Source organism: Garra rufa, chromosome 3, assembly GCF_049309525.1.
Source record: "Garra rufa chromosome 3, GarRuf1.0, whole genome shotgun sequence".
NCBI classification, from domain to species: Eukaryota; Metazoa; Chordata; class Actinopteri; order Cypriniformes; family Cyprinidae; genus Garra; species Garra rufa.
This window is the reverse complement of record NC_133363.1, coordinates 38,668,465-38,693,124: the sequence shown is the minus strand read 5'-3', so window position 1 is coordinate 38,693,124 and position 24,660 is coordinate 38,668,465. Positions and strand designations below refer to the sequence as shown.

Here is a 24,660-nt window from a genome sequence, read left to right as displayed (position 1 = left end):
TCTTACACATTCACACCGTTGAATGAGTAGCATTTAAATACGAACACAACACAGCAAAACAGAAGATAAACACAAACCACAAATAAAACACAAATGCCCCACCCAGGACAGTGTTTAAATCTTTTTCTATGTTGCTAAGCTCAAGCCTCCAGTTCACCCCGACTGAGAAATGACCCTGGTCACTACAACTCCAGCAGGGTCTCGTTCTTTCTCTTTCTCTTTCACACACACACACACACACACACACACACACACACACACACACACACACACACACACACACACACTCTCTCTCTCTCTCTCTCTCTCTCTCTCTCCCTCTCTCTCTTTTATTGCCATCCCTTGATGTTAAACAGGACGTCTCCATGGATACAGGAATAAACAGATGATAACAAGCCCTCAGCCTTTAAAGCCCATTTCAGAAGGGAGTAACAGGAGAGACAGAGAAAGAGAGAGAGAGCAGGACGGGATAGAAGCTGTGCAGACCTGGGAGCGTGTGTGCGTGTGTGTGGATTGTCAGCAGCTGGAAGTCAGTAGCACAGGTAAGAGCGATTTCACTGATACTAATGTGACAGGATGTCTAAATATACAAATGCACCGTGGTATGCACACATGCACTCGTCTTATTCATTACATGCATGCACACACAACATTATATAGTCCCATAATACACCATGCATGAGCAGCTGTGCTTTGCATATTGAAACATGTTGTATATGAGTATTGCAGTGCAGCAGAGTGTGAATTCAGTGCAAATAAATTGACATAACAAACATAAAATGGTGTTATTTCCTGACATATGCTACTGATTGTGCAAACAAGTTTGAAGCACATTCATTGCATTCATATGAGACAGTGATTTTTCTTCTACTGGTCATAAAAATATAGCACAAAAGGCAAAAAAGGTTAAAAAAAAAAAAGAACATTTTAATTGCAAAAAAGTGTACTGTTTTTTCATTGGACAACAGTAACATGTTCTAACTGCAACATCTGCAGTGTGACTAAGGGCCATCAAGTGCCAGAAGATGAAATCATGTTCACTTTGGATAATTACAACTGCCACTGACTAAAATGATTTAGATTGCAATTATGCATAGGCTAAATATGCTGCATGATGTTTCCCCCAGTGGTAAATTGGCACGTCAGGATGCTATTCATAATATAAATGTTGAACAAAACCCTGCTGACATCACCAGGTTAATTATAGGATCGCTGTCTGTCTGATCAGAAAGTAAACACTCATTAAGTTGTCTATAAAACACATAACTTTTCAGGGTTGGTAATTATCATATATTAAATCTGTTATACTTCAGTATGAAATATAGAGTAAGTGTAAAGAAACATGTTTCTGTGTGGGGAATACAGGTATCCCGCAGGCAGGACCACAGACAAGGTTTAGCTATAAAACTCTGGGGCTGGAACAGATGATTATGATCTGCTCATGAAGTCTTCAGGACATGCCTTTGTTATTTTGACGTGTCTACTTTTTTTTTTTTTTTTGGAGTGCAAAAACATACAACAAACAACAAAAAACAATACCAACAACAAAAACAGCAATGATAATAAATGAAAATGAGCAAAAATGACAATCTGAATAATAGTAATGTTATAAGTAGTATTAGCATGTTTAGAAATAATAGAAATAACCATAATTTGAAATAGTCGATGATGATAACGATGATATTTTGTGATGACAGTAGTATCAATAATAACAGTAATAATAAAAATAATAATGATAATAACAACAACAATAATACTAAAGATGGTGATGACAATAATATGTTGTGATGATGGTAACAGTGATATCAATAATATAATATTAACAGTAATAATAATAATAACAATAATAATAACAATAAAAGAGACTGTGATGTAACAGTAATATTTTGTGATGATATTTTGTAATGACGTGTCTACTGTTTGTTTGCATATTTTGTCTGGATGGGTGGGTACGTGTGTCTCTGTTTCCGTCTTTAATACAATGGTTTCCATGGACACTTCCACAAAGTCCTGTCCTGAGTGAGGGGATCTCTTGGGAGGTGGGCAGTGTGTGTTTATGTGGACGGCTGCCTTTGCATGTGTGTTAGAAGGGTGAGGCTCATACTCACAATGATGTCTTTATTCAACCGCCTGTGTGGGAATAACCTCAGAAGCAGCTCGCACATGATCCCTCACACACTGTATTAGGGAAAAACACAGCACACACATGCAACATGTTAAGCATGACAACTTATAAAATGAGTCGGCTGAGGAACTGAGGAAGTATTTGAAAAACAAGTGATGATTACAACACGGTTCAACAACGCCTGGATTAATTTTCCTCAACAAATAGAAAATCATTTGTCTGCATAACTGCTGCACAACTACTTTTTAACACTGATAAAAATAAGAAATGTTACTTGAGCCGAAAATCTGCATATTAGAATGATTTCTGAAGGATCATGTGACACTAAAGACTGGAGTAATGGCTGCCGAAAATTCAGCTTTGCCATCACATGAATAAATTACATTTTCAAATATATGAATTTAGAAAACAGCTATTTTAATTAGTATATTTCACAAAATTAATGCTTTACTGCATTTTCAATCAAATAAATGCAGCCTTGGCGAGCATAAGGTTCTTAGGTGATTGTGTGTGAGCTAAGAGGAGACTACAGATGGCTGAAAGAGTTGGAGTTGAAGCCAGGGCAAGCCCACCCACTGCTGCTGTATACTCATCGCCTCTCCATGAGGCCATCGGCTGCCAAACTTCTGACATCCATCTGAAACATTCCACAATAACTCCAAGACACATCAGACCATCCACACACCTACTCTCGCCTCCATTAACAATGGCTGGACTGTGCAGACACACCAAGAAAGTCTAGAATCGGCCTCACTTCTGAAATTCCATGTCATGCAAACACATCCACAGATCCATTGAGTTTTGAATTAATGCACTTGCAAGAGCATTCTTGTATTTTACATCACTATGGCCAGCAATGCCATTTATATTTGTTGTTTAATGCCTGCATATTGGTCTAATTGAAGCTGGAATAGGTATTAGCAAATATTTGATTCATATTAAAGGGTTAGTTCATACAAAAATTATAGTCTAATTCTGTCATTAATTACTCACCCACATGATGTTCCAAACCCGCAAGACCTTGATTCATCTTCTGAACATAAATTAGGTTGTTTTTGACAAATTCTGAGAGCTCATTGAACCTCCATAGACAGCAAAGGTCCTATCATATTCAAAGTCCAAAAAGGTACCAAGACATTTGACAAAATAGTCAGTGTAAGATCAGTGGTTCAACCCTAATTTACGAAGCTACGAGAATACTTTTTATTACTTAGTTTATTCAACAAAACAAAACTTCACTTTCCTTTCAAGATCTGGAAAAGGTCATTCATGCTTTTATCACATCACGCCTAGATTATTGCAATTCGTTATATGTTGGTCGTCCACAGTCTTCATTGGCACGGCTGCAGATAGTCCAGAATGCAGTGGCTAGAATGTTAACTGGCACCAAAAAAGGGGATCATATTTCTCCAATTTTAGCGTCCCTTCATTGGCTTCCTGTTTTTTTTTTAGAATTCAGTTCAAGATTTTACTTATGGTTTTTAAAGCTTTAAATGGACAAGCCCCATCTTATATTTCTGAACTTATTTATTTTCACTCCATGTCTAAGTCTCTCAGGTCAGCTAGTAAAGCTCTATTACATGTGCCTCGGTCACGACTTAAGTCAAAAGGAGACAGAGCATTTGCAGTCGCTGCTCCATGATTGTGGAATGAGTTGCCTCCTGACATAAGGAGTGCTTCTAATCTCTCTACTTTTAAGTCCAGACTTAAGACACATTTGTATTCTCTCGCTTTTCTGGGCTGTTAATTTATGATTGTTGTTGTTGATCATTTTATTGTTACTGTCATTTTATCTTTACTCTATTTTAATTTTGTTGTATGGGTTATGTTCAGCACTTTGGTCAGTGTAATGCTGGATTTAAATGTGCTTTATAAATAAATTTTACTTGCTTTTTACTAACAATTCTTCTCCTACATTACCCTATCACCTAGTGACCGTGGTAGGAACATTGCTGTCTATGGAGGTTCAAAGAGCTCTCAGATTTCATCAAAAACAACCTAATTTGTATTTAGAGGAATAGAGAGCACTCGGTTTTCATCAAAAATATCCTAATTTCTGAAGACGAACAAAAGTCTTACAGGTTTGGAACAACATAATTAATTAGAGTATATTCAGTTTTTGGGTGAACTAACCCTTTAATGTCTCTATTGTCCCTTTTCTCAGTATTTATTAATATGAAAGGAAGGTAATGCTGAATGGCAGTAAAGGTTGGAATACACAACTCAACATTTAAAATTGGAACAGTCTTTAAAACACTAGGTATCCTACACTTGGTGACTTTGTAGAGTTTACAGATAAAAATCTGGGCATCAAACACTAAACGACTGAGAGTCACATACTGCCAGACTTTTATGTTGTTCACAATATTAATAAGAGATTAATAAGGGATTATCACAGTGGCAGGTCAGTGCATCACCATGATGCACGTATGATTTTGTATCTTAGCATTTGAAAGCTAAGCTGACTGAGTTCTATTAACGGCACGCTAAAAAAACAGAAGTACTAAGAAGCGAAAGAGGCCATCTGAAAATGTTTAGGAAATTCTAACATCATTGTGTTTTTGTCTGTTGAGCAGCACTCCGAAGTGAATAATTAGCAGTCTGCTGAGTGCTGATAATCACCTCATTAGCTCAGTCCTTGCGGCCCTTAAATTTTACACCAGGTTCTGTTGCTCCACACACACCTAATGTGTTACTTTTGGCTGGTTCTTTAATTGGTATTTTATTCATTCAGGCCATTCAAAATGCAATGGAAAAAAGAGTGACCCGCTGAAGAAGTTTGCCAAAACTCTGCAACACGAAGGCCATTAGTGAATATCTCAAAGCCAAAATCACAGGACAATTTAGATAACGCAGATAACTTTGATCAGTCAGATTTGCTAAATCAAAGTGTAAGGTGCTTGTTGTCTGGGCTCAACCTTATCTGTACAGCCTTAGGGTGTGGACGCTATTTCTTTATACTTTATAATACACATTTGAGATTCCTATCAGACAATAACGCAATGTGATCTACCACAGTATTCTGTCTTCTCTTTCATCTTTTTGCCAAATTAAGATTTGATCATGCCACTATTGCAGATGTCTCATTTGGTCCGTTAATACAGCTCTTTTTTTTAAGAAATTGTTCCATTAGGTCATAGTCTTACTATTTGTTTGGCAGAATACCCAATATGGCAGAAAGCACAGAAATGGACGAGCTTCTGAGCACCTTCAAGAAGTTTGCTGTTCATGGTGACACCAAAGCCACCGGAAAGGAGATGCATGGGAAAAACTGGGCTAAACTGTGCAAAGACTGCAAAGTTGTTGACAGCAAGAATGTCACCAGCACTGATGTAGATATCGTCTTCACCAAAGTCAAGTAGGTTTTTCATTATTTTTTGTTCTGAAGACTATTTGTGACCCTATACCACAAAACCAGTCATAACACAATTAAAAGCTGAATAAATAAGCTTTCCACTGATGTATGGTTTGTTAGGATAGGACAATATTTGCCCGAGATACAACTACCTTAAATATCTGGAATCTGAGGGTGCAAAAAAATTTAAATACTGAGAAAATTGCCTTTAAACTTGCCCAAATGATGTTTTCAGCAATGCATATTACTAATCAAAAAATAAGTTTTGATATATTTATGGTAGGAAATTTACAAAATATCTTCATGGAACATGATCTTTACTTAATATCCTAATAATTTTTTGCATAAAAGAAAAATCAATCATTTTGACCCATAAAATGTATTTTTGACTATTGCTACAAATATACCCATTCTATTTAAGACTGGTTGTGTGGTTCAGGGTCATTTAAATCTCAATATACTTTTTTTTACTGTGCATGCAAATTAAACCAATTAAAATGTCACATAAACTGTAACAGAGATGCAGTGTAACAGAGATATCGAAAAGGCTATGTTTACTGTATTATTCAGAGGAAAGACTTCTCGGGTCATAACATATGAGGAGTTCCAGAAAGCTCTAGAAGAACTGGCCCCAAAGAGGTTCAAAAATCAAAGCAAAGAAGAGGCACTGCAGTCTATACATCAGCTAATTGAGGGCAAAGAACCCACCAATGTTGGTGTAACGGTAAGCCATCCATTTGCAAACAATAATGTGAGGTATTTTTGTACGAAAACTTGAAAATGTATGTTGATATAAATAAATTTGACTATACTGTGCAGAATGGCATCGAAATAAGTGGTGCCATTTCAAAACAACAATGTTATACACTACCAGTCAAACGTTTGGTGTCAGTAAGATTTAAAAAAAAAAAAAGAAATTAATAGTTTTATTCAGCTAAATTGATCAGTCAATACATTTAGAATGTTACAGATTTGTAATTCAAATAAATGCTATTCTTTTTAACTTTCTATTCATCAGAGAATCCTGGAAAATAATAACGGTTTCAATATATCACAGTTTCACAAAAATACTAATCAGTATTGACTAAGAAAGTAAGCAAACCAGCATTTTGAATGATTTCTAAAGGATCATGTGACACTGAAGACTGGAGTAATGACAGTTTTGGTGAGAGTATGAGAATTCTTTAACAACACTGGACTTAAAAAACAAACCACAATGAAAAAATCAAGGAGACAGAAAGGTTATTGGTCATCCATCCATATAATATCTAAGCAACTATCTTTTGTGTGACAGAAATATAGGAGGGTATTGTCTGAATATTTAAAATGCCAAGCAGTTGTTGCAACACTGCACAATTTGGAAGTAGCAGAGCCCTCTGTGAACTCAACTGGATGCATCAAATTAGTTACACACCTAAAATGAATAGTGTTGGTGGACCTCCAGAAGCCAGATTGAGACACACTAATAAGGTACTACTACATCATTCCTCAGTCAGTTCAGCACTAGAGGGCAGTAACAAATCAAACAACAATAAATCAAACCTGGCAACTAGTTAAAAGTTGCCAAACTCAAAAGGAGTTGCAGGAATATGTTATGTCTATGTGGAATTCATTCAACGCAGGACAGGCTCTGCTGGGGCAGGCTGAAACAACCTTGTGCAGATCATTCGGTTAAATAAAAATGTTATTTTGGTTTGATGAAGCACATTTTCTAGTAGTTATATTTTCCATAAATATATAATATATTGCTATCTAGCTTTGACTGCTATTGCTATAATTCAATAGTTTTATCAATTTTCTTATTCATTTGTATGTTATATTTGTTTAACCGTTTTAGAAAGTGGCCAAAACCGCCGCAGTGGATCGTTTAACCGACACATCTAAATATACGGGCTCACACAAGGAGCGCTTTGATGAGAGTGGGAAAGGCAAAGGAAAAGGTGGGCGAGAGGAGCTTGTGGAGCACACAGGCTATGTAGGGGCCTACAAGAACGCTGGGACTTACGACGAGAAGACCAAGGCCAAGTAAGGCCCTACTGTCTCGACACCAACAAGCTCTGACCTTCTTCTTCCTCAGCACTTAGGCCTGGACCAAAGCCAAACTTGAACTTTGACCTGTAAAATCACACAGCCACTATGCAGTGTAACACAGGAAGTGTTGTAAATTTTTGTCTTTAAGGATAAAGAACATAGTATTACAGTCGGTTTTCATTAGAAAGTTGACAGAAGGGTAAGAGAGGAACTGGTGAGGACTGGCCTCACTCCTTTTATGCAAATACCAGCCCCTGCTGTATGTAGGATTTCAGGTGAAACTCAAAGAGCAAGCATAAAGACAGCGCTTTCAGCTGGGAAACAAATAAGTAGTTTATTTGTTTAAGTTTTTATGTCGCTTTTTACTAGCTGCACGAAAGGTGCATCTGAACATCACAATAGTTCAAAAAGGGAAAAGCAAAAACACATGAAGCCCTTTAAGAGATTTATATCTTCCAATATGTGTACAGATGCTCTTCCTCTTCCATTGCTGTCATTAAATTCTAACAATGTTCATTGCTAAAACTTAAACGTCATCCTTCAAAGGGTAATGGTGAACCAGCTTTATGTGTGTATTAGCTTCCCTTCTGTTATTATTTCCAAAAATTCTTTGTCATATTTAGTTAGCTTACTGTGTTACTGAAACTGGAAACTGCCTTTGTATAAATCATTCATTACTAAATAACTTTTGGTGTGTTTTATTTTAAGTGTTGTTTTTGTATTTTGATCTATTTTAAATAACAAATAAAATACCTAAACAACATCTGACTTTTTTGTTGTTGCAGCAATAGCAAAACCTTCCTGGCAAAGTATAAGACTAAAACAAACAACAAAATATTGTGAAATATTGTGTCTGCGTAATTATTATTATGTATCATTACTTTAACTACTAGTTTCAAAGAGGAAGTTTTTGGTTTCACATTCTACAGCATGCTTAAACACCCGTTATGTTAATATACTGTAAAACTAAGGGTTTCAACTATAAGTCCATGAATTGGGGACCCCTGAAGGTTATTGAAATAATAAGCCAAGTAAAATTAGTTTACATTGTTTTAATCTTGTCATTCCTGGTTTTGCAAGGCTTGATGAGTGTTTAGCACTCATAAAATTAAGTTCTTTGTACCTGCATGTGCTTCCTCTCATAAACCTAACAAAAATGTGCCACTGCAACCATGGTAACCTCCAAAAAACAGTAGTTACTACAATTATTATACTGCCATAAAACTGTGTTTTCAAATACAACAATTTACAAACCAAATACTCAATAACAAACGTTGTTTACTGTCATATTCAGTAATGCACACAGCGTGTGTGCACAACGCCGGTCCATATGTCCAAAGTCTCCCCTGAGGGAGGGACAGACAGGACGTCGACGCTGGTCCCCTCTGTTGCCACGGCAACCGCACCATACACAAACACAACAGCCCAGCCCGGGCCGGCACCTGGCTCCGGCAGCCTTTCCCTGCCCTCTGTGTGTTTGTAACCAAACACATTCGTTCATGGCAACGTTTGTTTGGTTCATCTCCTTGGAAGCGTTTAATCAAAAACATCTCGCTCCATTCCAGCTCGAGCCTTTGTTGCTTCCGTCACACGGTGATGAATGGCATCTCACAGCAGCGTCGCAATCGCCTTTAGTCAACTTGTGCGCTCGCCGCGCGCTGTAATCAACCGGCTGATTAATTGTCTGTTAACATGAGTTGCAGAGCCCGACAGGCTTGACTGGCGCTGTTGATATAATGTGCCGCACATGCAGACGGATAACTGCCGTGCGTTTAAGAAGGAACTCGAGTCCTACCGGCGCACTCGCTCTATAGAGGGAGGTACAGGTCGCGATTATGTAATCTTAAAATGTACCTTTACACTATATAAGAATACATTTTATTGGCTGGTTACGTGTTTTATATCTAATTTATGGTCTGTGTGCAATTTGAATACAGCTGTGTGCGTCTAATCACGCGCGTAAGTCCACGTTATTACGTCGGCTATGTCTGATTTGGTTCTTGATCTGAAACGCCTGAGAACCATTAGATTAGATTTCCCCCGGATATCAACAAATCAGCCTAGTGGAACGATAAAATACAGTAAGATTTATAATGTTTTTTATGCGTATTAAAGGTCCACTGAAGTGCCATGAAACACGCAGCGTTATTCTATGTGATGACGTACTTTTAACTGAAACAAAAACATATCGCCCAGCCCCGCCCACTTATTTTGAATAGCCAATAGCGTTCCATTAATATCTGCTCGGGCCAGAGCCGTTGAGCTCGGTAAAGCCGCATTTAAGCTTATGACAGCCACAGACTAATACTAATAAATTACCCCACAGATTCAATATGAAACTCTTGCTAAAACAAAATAGTGATCATAATCATGCTGAGGCTGTGTAGTTTAATACATGCCGATCGCACATATGAGCGCATATGATCTGCTCCGTGTTATTGCATCTCTGTGTAGGGGCGAGACAATACGGACTCTAGAGAGCATTTGATTGGACAGAACGTTTGATGAGAAACCGAAGTGCACGGTGATATCATCAAAATCGTTTATTCATATTGGCGGAAGTGACGAGACTGTAAGTTTTGAATGCCCATATCTTGTAAATGCGAATTTTGTCGTTGTTTTGAAGCACACTAGCTTATAGGTAATCTTAAGGCTAATATATTCATACTAAAAGCCAAGAAACTTTAATTTTGATTTCAGGGGGCTGCATTTATTTGATCAAAACTCCAGAAAAAAATGTAATATTGTGGAATATTATTTCAATGTATAAAGAGCTGTTTTCTGTGTGAATATATTTAAAAATATAATTTATTCCTGTGATGCAAGCTATATTTTAGCATCATTACTCCAGTCTACAGTGTCACGTGATCCTTCAGAAATCTTTCTAATATGATTTATTTAAATAGAAAAGAAAGCATTTATTTAAATAGAAATCTTTTGTAATAATATGTGACCCTGGACCACAAAACCAGTCATAAGGTTAAATTTGACAAAACTGAGATTTATACATCATATGAAAGCTCAATAAATAAGCTTTCTATTGATGTATGGTTTGTTAGGATAGGACAATATTTGGCTGAGATACATCTATTTGAAATCAGAAATCTGAGGATGCAAAAAAATCTAAAAGACTGAGAAAATCACCTTTAAAGTTGTCCAAATTAGGTTCTTAACAATGCATATTACAAATCAAAAATTACATTTTGATATGTTTACAGTAGGAATTTTACAAAAAATCTTCATGGAACATGAACTTTACTTAATTTCTTAATGATTTTTGGCATAAAGAAAAATCAAAAATTTTGACCCATGCAATGTATTTTTTGGCTATTGCTACAAATACCCCAGCGACTTAAGACTGGTTTTGTGGTCCAGGGTCACATATACACTACTATAATATATATATTATATATATATATATAATATATATATATAGTCAAGCCCAAAATTATTCATACCCCTGGCAAATTCTGACTTAAAGTTACTTTTATTCAACCAACAAGTTTTTTTTTTTTTTTTTTTGACTGGAAATGATACATAAGACGATGTACAAGAGGTATCATTGTGGAAAAAATATTATTCATCTTTTATTTACATTTGAACAAAAAGTGGCATGTCAACCGCTTCCTATAATTGCTGACCAGCATTTTGCATGTCTCCACTGGTATTTTTGCCCATTCATCTTTAGCGATGAGCTCCAACTCTTTCAGGTTGGAGGGTCTCATTGCCATCACCCTGATCTTTAGCTCCCTCCACAGATTCTCAATTGGATTAAGTCAGGACTCTGGCTGGGCCACTGCAAAACATTAATGTTCATTTCTTTACCACTTTTGCTGTGTGTTTTGAGTCGTTGTGCTGAAATGTCCACTGGTGCCCAAGGCCAAGTTTCTCTGCAGACTGCCTGAAGTTGTTGTTGAGAATTTTGATGTATTGCTCCTTTTTCATGGTGCCGTTTACTGTGATTAGGTTCCCTGGTCCACTGGCTGAAAAACACCCCCAAAACATTTGCTTCCCACCACTATGTTTGACAGTGGGGATGGCTTCTCCTTTTTTACGCCAAATGAAGGCTACATCATTGTGGCCAAACAATTCAATTTTTTTCAACCAGAAGTCTTCTTCTTTGTCCAGATGAGCATTTGCAAAGGCCAAGTGGGCTTTTGTGTGCCTTATCTGGAGAAGTGGTGTCCTCCTTGGTCTGTGTCCGTGGAACCCAGCGGTGTGCAGTGTCCGTTGGACTGTCTGCCTTGAGATGTTGTCACCAGCAGAGCCCAGATTCATCAGGATGGCCTTGGTGGTGATCCTTGGATTCTTTTTTTACCTCTCTCACTATCCTCCTGGCCAGCACAGGTGCCACCTGTCACAATCACAACTTCCAAAAAAAAAAAAAAAAATTAAGCAGCACAACTGTTCCAACATTGATAATAAAAGTAATAAATCTGCATATTAGAATGATTTGAAGAATCATGTGACACAGAAGACTGGAGTAGTGGCTGATGAAAATTTATCTTTTCATCGCAGAAATAAATTTTAAAATATGTTAAAATAGAAAGCCATTATTTTAAACTGCAACAATATTTCACAATATTACATTTTTTTCTGGATTTTTGATGAAGTAAATGCAACCTTAATGAGCATGCATAAGAGAATTATTAAAAACATTAAAAATGTTACTGATACCATACTTTTCAATGGCAGTGTAATTCAATGAGTGCACTGTGTAAAATAAAAGACTTAAACTTAATGTTAAAGGATTAGTTTACTTCCAAAACATTTACAGATAATTTACTCACCCCCTTGTCATCCAAAATGTTCATGTATTTCTTTCGTAAAGAAATTATGTTTTTTTGAGGAAAATTTCAGGAATTTTCTCCATATAGTGGACTTCCATGGTGCCCGCGAGATTGAACTTCCAAAATGCATTTTAAATGCAGCTATAAAGGGCTCTAAAAAGAAGGGTCTTATCTAGCGAAACGATTGGTTATTTTCTAAAAAAAAAAATGTACAATTTATACACTTTTTAATCACAAATGCTGGTTTTGTCTAACTCTTTGATGCGCAAGCATACTCTTTGCACAGTAGCGTGTTACTAATATAACGTAAACACGCCCCTGTCTGTGCACTCCGGTTCAAGACAGAGTATGCCGAAAAACTATTTTTATACTTTTTAACCTCAAATGCTCATCCTGTCTAGCTCTGTGATGCATACTCTGTGCTCTCCGGTTCAATGCAGTTAGGGTATGTTGAAAAACTCCTATCTCATTTTCTCCTCCAACTTCAAAATCGGTAATTCTGCAGCGATGTAGGACAATTTTAAAATTAGAGGAGAAAATGTATTGAACCAGAGTGCACAGAGTACACATCGCAGAGCTAGACAAGACGAGCATTTGAGGTTAAAAAGTATATAAATTGTAATTTTTTTTTGGTGAAAATAAATATTTTTTTTCATTAGGTGTGCCCACCTGTTCAATATTTTGCATGCAAATAGGCCATATTTGTCTGATTATATATTTTAATTTGTTCATGTAGGTGGATTCCCCTTCTAATTAATGTGCTTGGCTAATTCTAGTGAACGCATGGAGAAAGCCAAATATGAGTCACCTCACTGATGCTTATATGATCTGTAAATAATATATGAGACAATCAGTAATTAACAGATTGCTGAAATGATAATCTTATCATCTGATACTGGTACTCTTGTGTCTTGTCACAAATTATTTTGAGGTTAACAATTAGCACGTAGGCTAACAATATGTTTAAATGACAATCACATTAGGCTTGCTACTGTAGTTAAATATAAAAAAATAATAAACATGATTTAAACAGAGGTTATTGCAATAAAACAACATTCAGTGAATCCATGAATCATCTGATCTTCAATCATCATGAGAAGCTTCTGGGTGAGTCTAATTGTTGACTCGCTGGTACCACCTTGTGGCGCTTTTAGAACATTTCTCTAATACATGTTTTTTTTTTCTCTGGAGTGAATGATGTATTGTAAACACTTTATGTCACATGGTTTATACATTTTTTTTGTTCCAAAGAGACCAGCTTCGCTGCCATTCAGAAGTTTGGGGTCATATCGTTTAAAAATATTTGTACAAAAAAGTCATGCAGCCCAAGTATGAGTAAGAGTATCAATGTGCTCTAAACACAATAATAAAGGATTTACCACACAACAGATTATGATATCTTTGATAAACAATCTGTCCTCATGTTCTGAACTGACTACTAAATTAAGGGCCATATGTAGTTTGTACATGAGTCCTCTGCACTGTTGCTAATGCTGTTATTTGTGACTGAATAAGTGCACACTTTACCTTACTGGTGTTTGGCTCCAAGAAGAACCCTCCAGAGGGTTGCACTCTGTGAATTGGTTGTTGTGGTGTTTAAAAGAAAATCTGAAAAGTAAAGGAAATACCAAATAAGTAAATAAAAAATAGCTCTGAAAGAGAGAAAGATGAGCAGAAAACAGATCTCCAGAGAGAGAGAAAAAAAAGGTGGGATGTTTTTTATTAGCATCTTTAGCATAATTTTTAGTTATTTAGCATCTGCTGTGAAAGTATGATCCCACAATCAGGTAGTATATGTTTTTCACAGTAAAATAAATAAAATCAATACAATAATTTGGCCCTACGTTAATTATTTCCTTTAAGCTGTCTATATTTGAAAATCTTTATTATAATTTATTTATTATTTATTTGTTTGTATTTTTGTATCCAGGAAAGTTATGAGGCTAAGAATAGACAACAGTTTACCTGAAAAAGATTCACTTAAGTAAAAAATGTGAAATAGCATCTAGTTTCTATTCTAATTTTACTTTAATTTCAAATCGGTGAAATTTATTTTGAAGGAGCAGATTCGACAGTCTGATTCTCTTTTGGATCTTACTCCCCCTCTCCCGTGCAACCTGAAGTGACAACGCTGAGGTCTTGCCTTAGGGACAGGTTAAGACTTACGAAACTGAATATTTATGTCTTTAGTATTACCGATAGAGAGGGTAACAAAGTAATCGTTGTGTATTAGTGATTATGGCGCTGCGGGTTGTAGATGTGTTGTCCTGGCCTTGGGTTCGAATGTACGTAGCATTCAGTGTATGTTTACTGACAGGATGTATCTACAATGTGTATGAAGAAGCGAAAGATCCGCTCAAACAGACTGTTCTCACGAACAAACTCTCCCAGGACTTATCCGCTGGCAGGACAGTCGATGACAATGTCAACAATGAAGAATTATATGCACCTGTTTTGTGGTATCACGATACGGATAGCTTCTGTATATGGGTAAGTTGTCAATTAAAAAAATAAATAAATAATAAACTAAATTTGTAAAATCTTTTTAGCATGATTAACTCGGCTAAAATGTTTTAAAGGTGGATTTACGATTATTTATAAGAACTTGACAGGTTTACTTTAAATTAGATTATTAAAATATTTCATATTTATTATTGACTCATATAAAACATACAGTATCTTATTTTATGACTTCCACAGTTTAGTTCTTATTTAAACAAATAACACGGTCCTGGTACTTCAAACTTGGTGTTTTCATACTGTATACTGTATATTAGGTTTTAGGGGCTTAGTATTATTAGAGCAAATGTACATTGGTGCAGCTAGTAGTATGTGCAGAATATTATATTGTTTATCTTCTCAGGTCCTTGTGAACACATTGTGCTGTTTTCTCCTGCTGATGGCAAAATGTGCCCAGTTTGTTGTGTTTGGTGATCTCAGAACAAATGAAAAACAGGTGACATTTAACATAACAAGAAAATAATTGTGTTTCAGTGTGTTTCTCCATATCCAGACACAGGAATGTATATCTAATAAAGCCTTCTGTATGTTCATATATGTTCTTGACATTCCTGCTATAAGAACCTAAAGGACAAAATCTGGAATTTTCTATTCTACAAGTTCATCTTTCTCTTTGGTGTGCTGAATGTGCAGTCAGAGAGGGAGCTGGCCATGTGGTGTCTTTGGTTCTCTGCACTTCTCTTTCTTCAGCTGTTGGGCCAGCTCTGCAAAGATCGTTTTGACTATGTAAGTAAACATATTTTCCGTTAATATCCAGACACCCAAAACTTAGAGAGAGAAATCCAGAGCCTGGAAACTGTGTCAAACACAGATGACCCACCATGTGACCACCCAAGTCCATATCAATTTCAGGGTTAACATTAAAAATAGCATTAGAGTTCTTGATTCCCTTTGCTAAAATAATCTTCTGTTTAGTTTTAAGTATTAGAGAAGATAATGATTATAAATCTGTATCATTCCTCATGTAAGTGCTTTCACCTAGACATTTTAACCTAATCTGCATTTTGTTGTGCAACTGTATTATTTTTTTAGATTCATTAACTTTTAGTGTTACAGTATGTATTCAATGTAATCAGTGGCCATGACTTGAGAATGATATTGTGTGTTTGTATTTCATAGCTCTCGTCATCCTCCACCACGACTCTGGGCAGCCATATGCGCATGTTGTTCCTGCTGATGTGTTTATTTGTGTCCTCTGGGGCTCTCACTGTAGTATGTGGCCTGCTGGGGTTTTCCCATGGTATGCACACTCTCTCCTTTATGGCAGTTGAAGTAAGTTTGAATGTGTGTGCATGTGAACCTGTTTGTATGTGTGTATCTTAAGTCTGTAAGATACACACATACTTTATTTACCATGTGAAAACAAGTACTGTATACATTTGTTTTTAAGTATACATATTCTTTAAAAAAGCATTTTTTTGTTTTGTTTTTTACAGTGCCTAATGGTAACTGTATATCTGAGCCATGCAATTTTACGGTAAGTATTGTAATTGTGAGGTTTACCATTAACATTATATGAATATTTCTAATTAATAGAAAAGAATTCATCATAAATAGGTATTAGGCTTTAACAAACTCAAGTACAGATTCCCAAAATAATACTTAAAGGTTGTATCAGCGATTTCTAGCCTAAAACATAAAGTGTCAATTTCAGCTGACCTTTCTTCACGATCCGCTCGCTGCCTGCCCCACTACCAACCTTTCCACACATAAACAAACAGTGTTCCAACCAATCAGCGTCAGGGGTTTGGTGTTGTGGACTTTCGTACTGGTGCAGGGATGTGAGGGAGGCAGAGCGAAAGTCCACAACACCAAACCCCTGACGCTGATTGGTTGGAACACTGTTTGTTTATGTGTGGAAAGGTTGGTAGTGCCGATTGTTTTTTTGGCATATCTCGGACCCTAGGCTGACCAGAGAGACGCGTTTTTTTCACAGACAATTTATGGGGCAGGCAGCGAGCGGATCGTGATGAAAGGTCAGCTGAATTTGACACTTTATGTTTCAGGCTAGAAATCGCTGATACAACCTTTAAATATAGAAGTGAAGTACTATTACTCAAATAATTTACACCTCTGGTAAATAAAGACCCTTGAGAGCTGACTAGAATACCATCATTCTATGCATTTATAGGATACAAATATTATATATCGTAATTATTGTTTAAATTATATGCGATTTGACATTATCGAGTATATTGCAAAAACTACTTCTTATGCACATTTAGAGATCATGCTTTCACTGCGTGATTTAGTCTATTAAAATACATTTAGAATTCCCCCAAAATTCAAGATAAGAATTTGCCCCATATGACTTTTTATGCATTTTATGTTCATATAGTTAATATCACACAACGAGTACATTTTTTCTCCAAATAACAGTATGATTGCAAATGTGATATTGATTTTATAAAAGAGTCCAATAAACAAAGGGTTAATATTAATTTACATTTTATCAGAAATTAGAACAAAGCCACAACAGAAATGTTTTGTGTCTCTGAGCAACACACAATGGATTTTCGTTAATGAATTAATCAGCCGTTTGAAGGAATTAGTTGAATGAATGATTCGATGACTCACTCATTCAGTGATTTGATTGTAGGTTTATATTTTAAGTATATTTCTCTTTTTTCACACAATCTTTTGAAATATCACTATTGAATGTTTTGCTTTTAAAACGTTAAAACATTTTTTATGCCTTTGTGACAGCAGGCTAACTGCATTCATGTCCTACATTAAACAGTCTGTTGCCACTTCAGATCCAGATGCTGTGCCACCTCTGCATTGCAAACACGTATTTTGTTGATACTGATTTTATTTGATTGGTAACAGCCCTACAGCGTCTTGCTATTTAAATTTATTGATTAAATTTAAGAATCTGACACAAAAGATGATGCATACATTTAATTAGGTTGGAACTTATTCGGAAAGTTAATTTCTGTTACTCCTGCAAACTAACCACCGCACAGAATATAAAGAATATCAAAAGCTTTGGGTGTCAGCTGTCCATGGCAGTCCTAAAGCTGCCAAAGTACCAAAATGCCAAATTATCGATATCGACAGAATTCCAGAAAATATTGTTATGGTATTTTTTGTCAGTATCGCACACCCCTATAAATGCCATCTATAAATGACATCTCATTTTGTTCAGGTACGTAATTCACCTGTATGACCTGATCTGTGAAGGTTCCTGGGAAGCTAAAGAGGCCCGTATTTATTACACAGACTTTATCATGGAGATGGGTATTCTTTTCCTAAATATGATGCATCATATACACATGCTGGTGAGACAATCATGTTGTTGTTTTTTACCTTTATTTTAAAGACAATTAATTGTGTACCACAGAAAAAAGAACGTTTTGTTGTTTTATTGCTATTAAATCATATATTAAATAGCATTTAATTTTTTTGTCTGTTTCTCTTTTTCAGCTCTATGGGAATATTTGGTTCTCTGTGGCTGATGTGATTATATTGACGCAGTTCCGTTTCTTGTCTCAGGAAATGCAACGCAGGTTAGGTCAACACAAAAACTACCTGCATATTTATGATGTTTTGGATAAGAGGTAAGTGTTACAGAACTGTTAAGCCTTTCTCAGCATACTTGGGTAAATAGCACTGAATAAGAGACTACAGCAAAAGAAAAACATTCATGATAGCGTCTTTCCCAAATGAGGAAAATAATGCAGTCAGAACAGAGAAATATATCCAATTTACCATCACACTTAGCTGTGAGTTAGGAACTCACTCATATCAGTGTTGCATAGTTTTCTGTAATTTAGCGCCAAGGTTAGCTTATGTTTAAATGGTTCCATAAAGAACCTTTAACATTTGAAGAACCTTTCTGTTTCACAAAAGGTTCTTTGTGGTAAAAAAAAAGGTTTTTCAGATTATAAAAAGGTAAGAAAGAAATAGTTCTTTAAAGAACCTTTGACTGAATGGTTCTTTGTGGGACCAAAAACGGTTCTTCTATGGCAACGCTGTAAAGCAGCGTTATTTTTACGAGTGTAATACAAAGTGAAGAGTTATACATGTATATCCGAATTTGAAAAAATATAAAAATAAAAAAACTTGTTTTTTTGATGTTAATAAATGTGGAACCCCATACCGAAATGTAATATATGACATATATGTCCCTATATCAGAAGTGCTACTCTCATATATGTTAAATATAGGGCAATATATTATTATCACATATATACATCTTCTGGATATATGTAGATGTATGTTTATAACATATATGAATTTCCCATAGTACAATTTGTATATAAACATATATTGAAAGCATATATATGGTCAACTTTTATATGGTATTGCATGTTATGACCATATATGTTTACAATATATATTAAAATTGTATATTGTATTATATGATAAGGCCATATATGTTAATAATATATATCAAAATTACCAATGTATATATTGAATTTATGCAAGTTTATTAACCATTTATGCCTAAAAGATACTGCTTATTGTAAATCACATAACAAAATATTTTTTTGCTTAACTTTATTGTTTCAATTCAGTTTTCTGGGGAAAAATTACAGATGAATATATAACCTGTTCAAAAAATGCCAATGTACTAGTTACTTGTAGTAAAACGAATGTATTATGGAGTTATTGAGGGGGAAAACACTTCATGTAACTGTTTGTCCATATGTGCTGTCATCATCAATGAACTAAAACGCATTTCATTAAAATACATGAGCGATTGAGTGCGTATGTCACAATACCGCTACTGCGCATGCGCCAAAATTCAAACTCACCCGCGCCAACGGCAGAGTCTGAGCAATGGCTGGGGCTAAACAAGTCATCTGCGGTAAGATGTTTTTCTTAGCAAGTGGAAGGATAACAAATGGGCCAATACCTTCACATAACGACAATGATTTTATAGACGGGCACGAAGACAGACCGACATCACTGAGAGGAAACGATGAAATGTGGCAGCAGTGCAGGTAATTTATGCTAATTTACTCAACGCTTTATTCCTACGCTAATATTTAATAGAAACTAAGTGTTATATGATTGTTTTGGTCTGCAAGAGCCTCTGTCTCTATATAGAGCAGATAAGTTTTTTAAAATATTCCCTTGCATTGTTTTATATATGATGTTATGTTTACAGCTGCATTGATGTGTTTTGCAATTTGCTTGCATTAAAGTTAATTTTAGCTAACGTTACTGGGTAGGTTAATGAACAATCTGTATGGAGATACTGTGAGCTCATTGTTTTCACTGGATAAGCAATGCCACATTTGGAAATTATTTAAAGCTGTCTGACAAAAATAACGGAGGGAAATTATAATGTTTATCTCTGAGATGTAGTCTAGACTAGAACTATAAAACTGCAAAAAATGGAATTATTTAAATAAAAGCACCTTGAATTCATATAGTAAATTACAGTACTTGGTTATATTGCACCAAGTGCATTGACATGTCAGTGACATGCCTAGAGTGGGTGCATAAGCACATGCATGTTGTGTACATTGCATAAAGGTAACAGTACACTAAAGGATGTGATTATGGGGTTTTAAAAATATGGTTAATCTATCGTAGTAAATTTTGTTCATATCTTTGCTGATAATTGTGCTATTCTCGTTTGTGTCCCATGAATAGGTAATGAGTCCCGAAATTCTCATAAAACACAAATGGAGGCCGAACCTGCAGATGTGGATGGCAGTGATGTGAATCATGGAGCGTACACAGAAAAGGTTAAATATGTAGACAAATCAAATCAACAAAATATGTGTCTCCGTGTACTATTTAATAAAATTCTAGTGCATTTAATCTATAAATAACTGTAGAGGTTTTGGATATGGTAAGATTAAACTTATTTTAGTGAATGAAGTACCACATTTCAGCTATCATGTTGTTAGGGTGGGTACACAAAATATTATTTTATCCTTGCTTCTAGAAAATCCTCAATCTCTCTGCTTTCTAACAGCTTCATATGGCCGTAAACATTTATCTTAAACGTGGCTTTAAGCACTATAGATTATTAAAGTTTCACTTTCACTGTGACAAAGGCAGTAAATGTGGTGCGGGAAACTATTAATTGATTATTCTACAATTAATTGCACTATAAATTACACTACAATGCAAAACACAGTAAATTGATAAACTGTTTGGCGTGATGACGTTTAATGCCTCCGACAGGCCCTGTAGTCCCATTTAGCAGCATGTTAGCAACCATCTTTTTTAAGAAACATAAGAGTTTAAAAATTAAAATACGAATCAAACTGGTGTTTTTTTATGTCATAGAATAAAATGTGAAAGGATTATGAGTTTGTGTGAACGGCGGACCTTATTTTAGGGGATTTAATCAAAATTGTCATTCAAAAATCCATGTAATAGTTCCACCCTGTTTTCTCCAGGCCAAAACAATGCACATATTAGGTATTATGAATGTCAACACTTTATTTAATTGATGCTAAATAGCTAATTAAATTGTAACCTTAGCTGTGAACTCTGTCATTGAGCATTTGGGCTACTATATTTTAGTTCTTCATGTATATAGAGATTATTTGAATGGGCATGCAGGCTGTGCTTTGTTGTTCTGCCATGTCCTTGTGGTATCTGGGAATATTTTACAACTACAACTTACAAACATATATACATAATTAGTATTCTGCAGTTTTAAAAGAATCTTTAACTTTACCAACTGTTTAATATTCAGTATATTTGTCATCTTATAGTAGTTTATCACTTTGGTACAATGTTGGATTGCAAGTCTTAAGTATATGGTTCAGAACATTTATTGTAATTATCTTATCAAAATCTAATTTTTATCTTTTTTTTTTATACAGATGCTGGAATCCAGACATTTCTTCACCTGGGGCCTTCTGGGGATGGCAATAAACCAAAAACTAACCAAGCTGTGGGAATACAAACCTGTAGACCTTTAGCTGGACCACTACAATTGATGTTTTGTTTCTTATGCCTGTTCAGTGTTTTGATCAGTTATATATGTAATTGTTTCTTTTTTTCTGTTTGATTGTGCATGTCAGTAACATTTTTTTTCCCTATTTAAATAAATTCTGTTTAAATAAAGATGTTTCTTTGTGTACCATTTAACATTTAAGGATCAAGGTGTGAAATGTGCAATGCACTGCAACTTTGTAGAGTGTAGTGTCTCACATGTGTCCTGTATTTAAAGATCAAAGATCACATATTAAAATATTAAATATGCATGAAATATATGGTTTCATATAACATAATAAAAAAAAATGCATATATCTCACATATATTAATAATTATATATATTCCATATATGGCAATACATGTATTATACATACATAAACATATATTTTTGTATGGGGTAGACTTATATGTCAGTATATGAAATTGTTCCATTTTCTAATAGGAATCATATATGGATATGGCATATACAAGACATGTATTTAATACATGGGTATTTCATATAAGCACATATATTACATTTCGGTATGGGCAGTCTGTAAAAATGTTCAATCGATAGTTAATAATGCTAGCAAAACTGAATTTCCTGAAATGTCAGTTTAAGTTTCTCAAACTCTGTTTCTCCCTGTAGTATACTATTGTGCTGTATGCTGTTTTATTTTTGTACATGAGTAAGGTAACAGCTGTTATATGTGCACTATGTTTTGGCAATTTGCAGTAATGAAGTGAGAAAAGACAGGCCTCCTAAATCATAATGTCTCTTGGCAGGTTTTCTATGGCTACAATGGAAGAGCTGGCATCTCATGATGACAGATGTGCTATCTGCTGGGAAAAGATGTACACAGCATACAAACTGCCCTGTGGGCACCTTTTCCACAAGTATGAAAATGACCACATTACAGCTAGAAAAGAATTTATTAGTTACAAGAAATTACTTTTCCACTCTAAATGATGGCTAAGTCCTCTACAAAATGTAAATCTGTCATGCAGCAATGAGTTAAATGGGTCACTATAAAGTATTGTGCATTGCTGTGGAAATAAATCATACAATTTTCTAGGAAACCTCTTTAAGTAGTCTCCAAGATGCTGGTACCTGTTTTTGTTTTCAGGTCATGCTTGCGTTCCTGGCTCGAGCAGGATTTGTCATGTCCCACATGTAGGATGTCTGTAAATATGAGTGGCAGTCATACCAGAAATGATCAGGAGGGGGCAGCATTGTCCGTCAGTTTGGGCCCAGCTGCTGTGCCAAATACAAACAGAGCTCCAATCATTTACCACAGTCACCTCTTCCATTTTCATGGTACACTAACAAATGCCCACTTTTTATAGTAATACTTTAAATTGCCCTAATGGTGCTGTAGTCACATCTGAAGACTCAAAAGTAAATCCTTCGAAATTGCTTTTTAACAGAGTTTATTATTGCTTTAAATGAGAATGTTAGTTTCATCTTGCCAAATAGAGTAAAACCATTTTCTTTTTACAGGTTCCCAGATTGCTAACTGGCTACCTGTTTTTTCGGTTGAATTTGTGCACTCTTCTAATATGATTATTCTACTGCAGGCAGACGACTCACAGGTAATAAAGTAAGAATCAACATTTTCCTTATAAATTGTTTTTTGTTGAAATAGTTACCCTACTATTCTATCCCGTATTTACCATAGTTGCCATATTCCTTTCATCCCCTTTCGCTTTAGGATAGTGTTCCACAGATAATTCGAAAATGACATTTTTTTTTTTTGATTGGCATTATCTATTAACTGCTTTTCAGGTACATCAGGAGGAAGAAATGTTTCATCAAGCAGACCTACCAGACTAGTTATTTCAAAAGGCTTTGGAACAAACACAAATGTGCTACTGACTTACTGATACCTGAGCTGGTAAAAAAGAGAAAAGAATGAAACTGTCAGTTCATGTTGTTTGATGGAAGGATGGAAGGACAAGACTGGAAACGTGCAACAAGTGCATGGTTAAGAGTTTTAAAATGCTAAGAAGTTCTGAAAAGTAAAAATACATGGTTTATACATTGTAAATATTTATTTATACAAATAAGCCCAAGCAGAATAAAGGTACAATTTCATGTTTGTTTGTTTTTTATGAAAACTCATAGAATTTGTGTGTAGGCTATATTCAGGATGGTTTTTGTGTGATTGACAGCATATGTATATGGAACTAATTCATTTATCTAGCGTGTTAAAGTGTGTGACAAAGTCAGACAGAACATTTGTTTTTTCCGAAGGCTCGAGTTTTTCACGTGCTTTGAATTACAGTTCTTTTTTGTCGGTGTTTATGTGCCAACCAAGAACACGCGGAAGGGGGCGACACTTTTCCGAAGGGCAAACACCGAGCGTATTAAACTGAAACATACAGTATACAAAACAACACATGGGCACGTCTTATAAGTTCCGTACAGAAAAACAGATTACTCCACACAGCATAAACACAAGTCCATGAGTCATTTAAAGCAAGCCTGTTGACGCGGTGAGTATTAATGTCATTTATAGCCTACTATAGCCTACTTTTTATTTTACAGATGGACATTTCAGGCGCTCATGATACTAGGTGGCATAACGGAGTAGAGGAGATACCCTACGGATTTCTAAGACTTTTTTGCTATTCTTCCCTTTTTCACTCGGCGTTTATTTTCAAAGACAGATTTACTGTAAGAATACTTAGCCTAAGTATCTTTATTCCAGGGAAAAAAATATGTATTTAATTGAATACACGGTGTCTCATAGCGAGCCATGTTTCATCACACTTTTATGTTAGTAAAAAATAAAAAAGATGCCACATGTAAAATAATGTGGCCTGTGGATTTGCTGACAATATCCTGTTGCTGAACGAGTCAGCTTATATTTGAAATGAAACAGGGAGTAGGACAAAGTCTGAATAGTGTGTTTTCATATAGGCCTATAAAACATTTTTTACTTTTT

General features: G+C 35.5%; 3 protein-coding genes across 3 annotated transcripts; all 3 read left to right on the top strand.

Moving 5' to 3' along the window:
• The first annotated feature begins 382 nt into the window (after window positions 1-382).
• On the top strand, window positions 383-8,356 carry tppp3 (tubulin polymerization-promoting protein family member 3). Its single transcript, XM_073837047.1, has 4 exons — window positions 383-542; window positions 5,286-5,483; window positions 6,051-6,204; window positions 7,318-8,356. The coding sequence occupies exons 2-4, from the start codon at window positions 5,296-5,298 to the stop codon at window positions 7,507-7,509; spliced, it is 534 nt and encodes a 177-aa protein (XP_073693148.1). The 5' UTR covers window positions 383-542; window positions 5,286-5,295; the 3' UTR covers window positions 7,510-8,356.
• A 6,210-nt stretch (window positions 8,357-14,566) lies between these two features.
• On the top strand, window positions 14,567-18,603 carry LOC141332126 (E3 ubiquitin-protein ligase AMFR-like). The gene is made up of 7 exons (XM_073837221.1): window positions 14,567-14,791; window positions 15,165-15,257; window positions 15,383-15,547; window positions 15,941-16,093; window positions 16,258-16,298; window positions 17,970-18,102; window positions 18,248-18,603. Exons 1-7 carry the CDS (start codon window positions 14,585-14,587, stop codon window positions 18,383-18,385), a joined length of 930 nt encoding a protein of 309 aa, XP_073693322.1. The 5' UTR covers window positions 14,567-14,584; the 3' UTR covers window positions 18,386-18,603.
• Window positions 18,604-22,349: 3,746 nt separating this feature from the next.
• Window positions 22,350-23,589, top strand: LOC141332127 (E3 ubiquitin-protein ligase AMFR-like). Its single transcript, XM_073837222.1, has 4 exons — window positions 22,350-22,609; window positions 22,840-23,030; window positions 23,214-23,305; window positions 23,499-23,589. Exons 1-4 carry the CDS (start codon window positions 22,485-22,487, stop codon window positions 23,544-23,546), a joined length of 456 nt encoding a protein of 151 aa, XP_073693323.1. The 5' UTR covers window positions 22,350-22,484; the 3' UTR covers window positions 23,547-23,589.
• The last annotated feature ends 1,071 nt before the right edge of the window (window positions 23,590-24,660 follow it).

Coding starts and splice junctions, on each gene's coding strand:
- tppp3 (XM_073837047.1), top strand. CDS start 5,296: ATGGCAGAAAGCACAGAAATGGACGAGCTTCTGAGCACCTTCAAGAAG. Junction 5,484..6,050: donor ATCGTCTTCACCAAAGTCAA/GTAGGTTTTTCA, acceptor TGTATTATTCAG/AGGAAAGACTTCTCGGGTCA. Junction 6,205..7,317: donor CCACCAATGTTGGTGTAACG/GTAAGCCATCCA, acceptor TAACCGTTTTAG/AAAGTGGCCAAAACCGCCGC.
- LOC141332127 (XM_073837222.1), top strand. CDS start 22,485: ATGTCTCTTGGCAGGTTTTCTATGGCTACAATGGAAGAGCTGGCATCT. Junction 22,610..22,839: donor TGTGGGCACCTTTTCCACAA/GTATGAAAATGA, acceptor TTTTGTTTTCAG/GTCATGCTTGCGTTCCTGGC. Junction 23,031..23,213: donor TCACCTCTTCCATTTTCATG/GTACACTAACAA, acceptor TTCTTTTTACAG/GTTCCCAGATTGCTAACTGG.
- LOC141332126 (XM_073837221.1), top strand. CDS start 14,585: ATGTACGTAGCATTCAGTGTATGTTTACTGACAGGATGTATCTACAAT. Junction 14,792..15,164: donor CGGATAGCTTCTGTATATGG/GTAAGTTGTCAA, acceptor TTATCTTCTCAG/GTCCTTGTGAACACATTGTG. Junction 16,094..16,257: donor TCTCCTTTATGGCAGTTGAA/GTAAGTTTGAAT, acceptor TGTTTTTTACAG/TGCCTAATGGTAACTGTATA.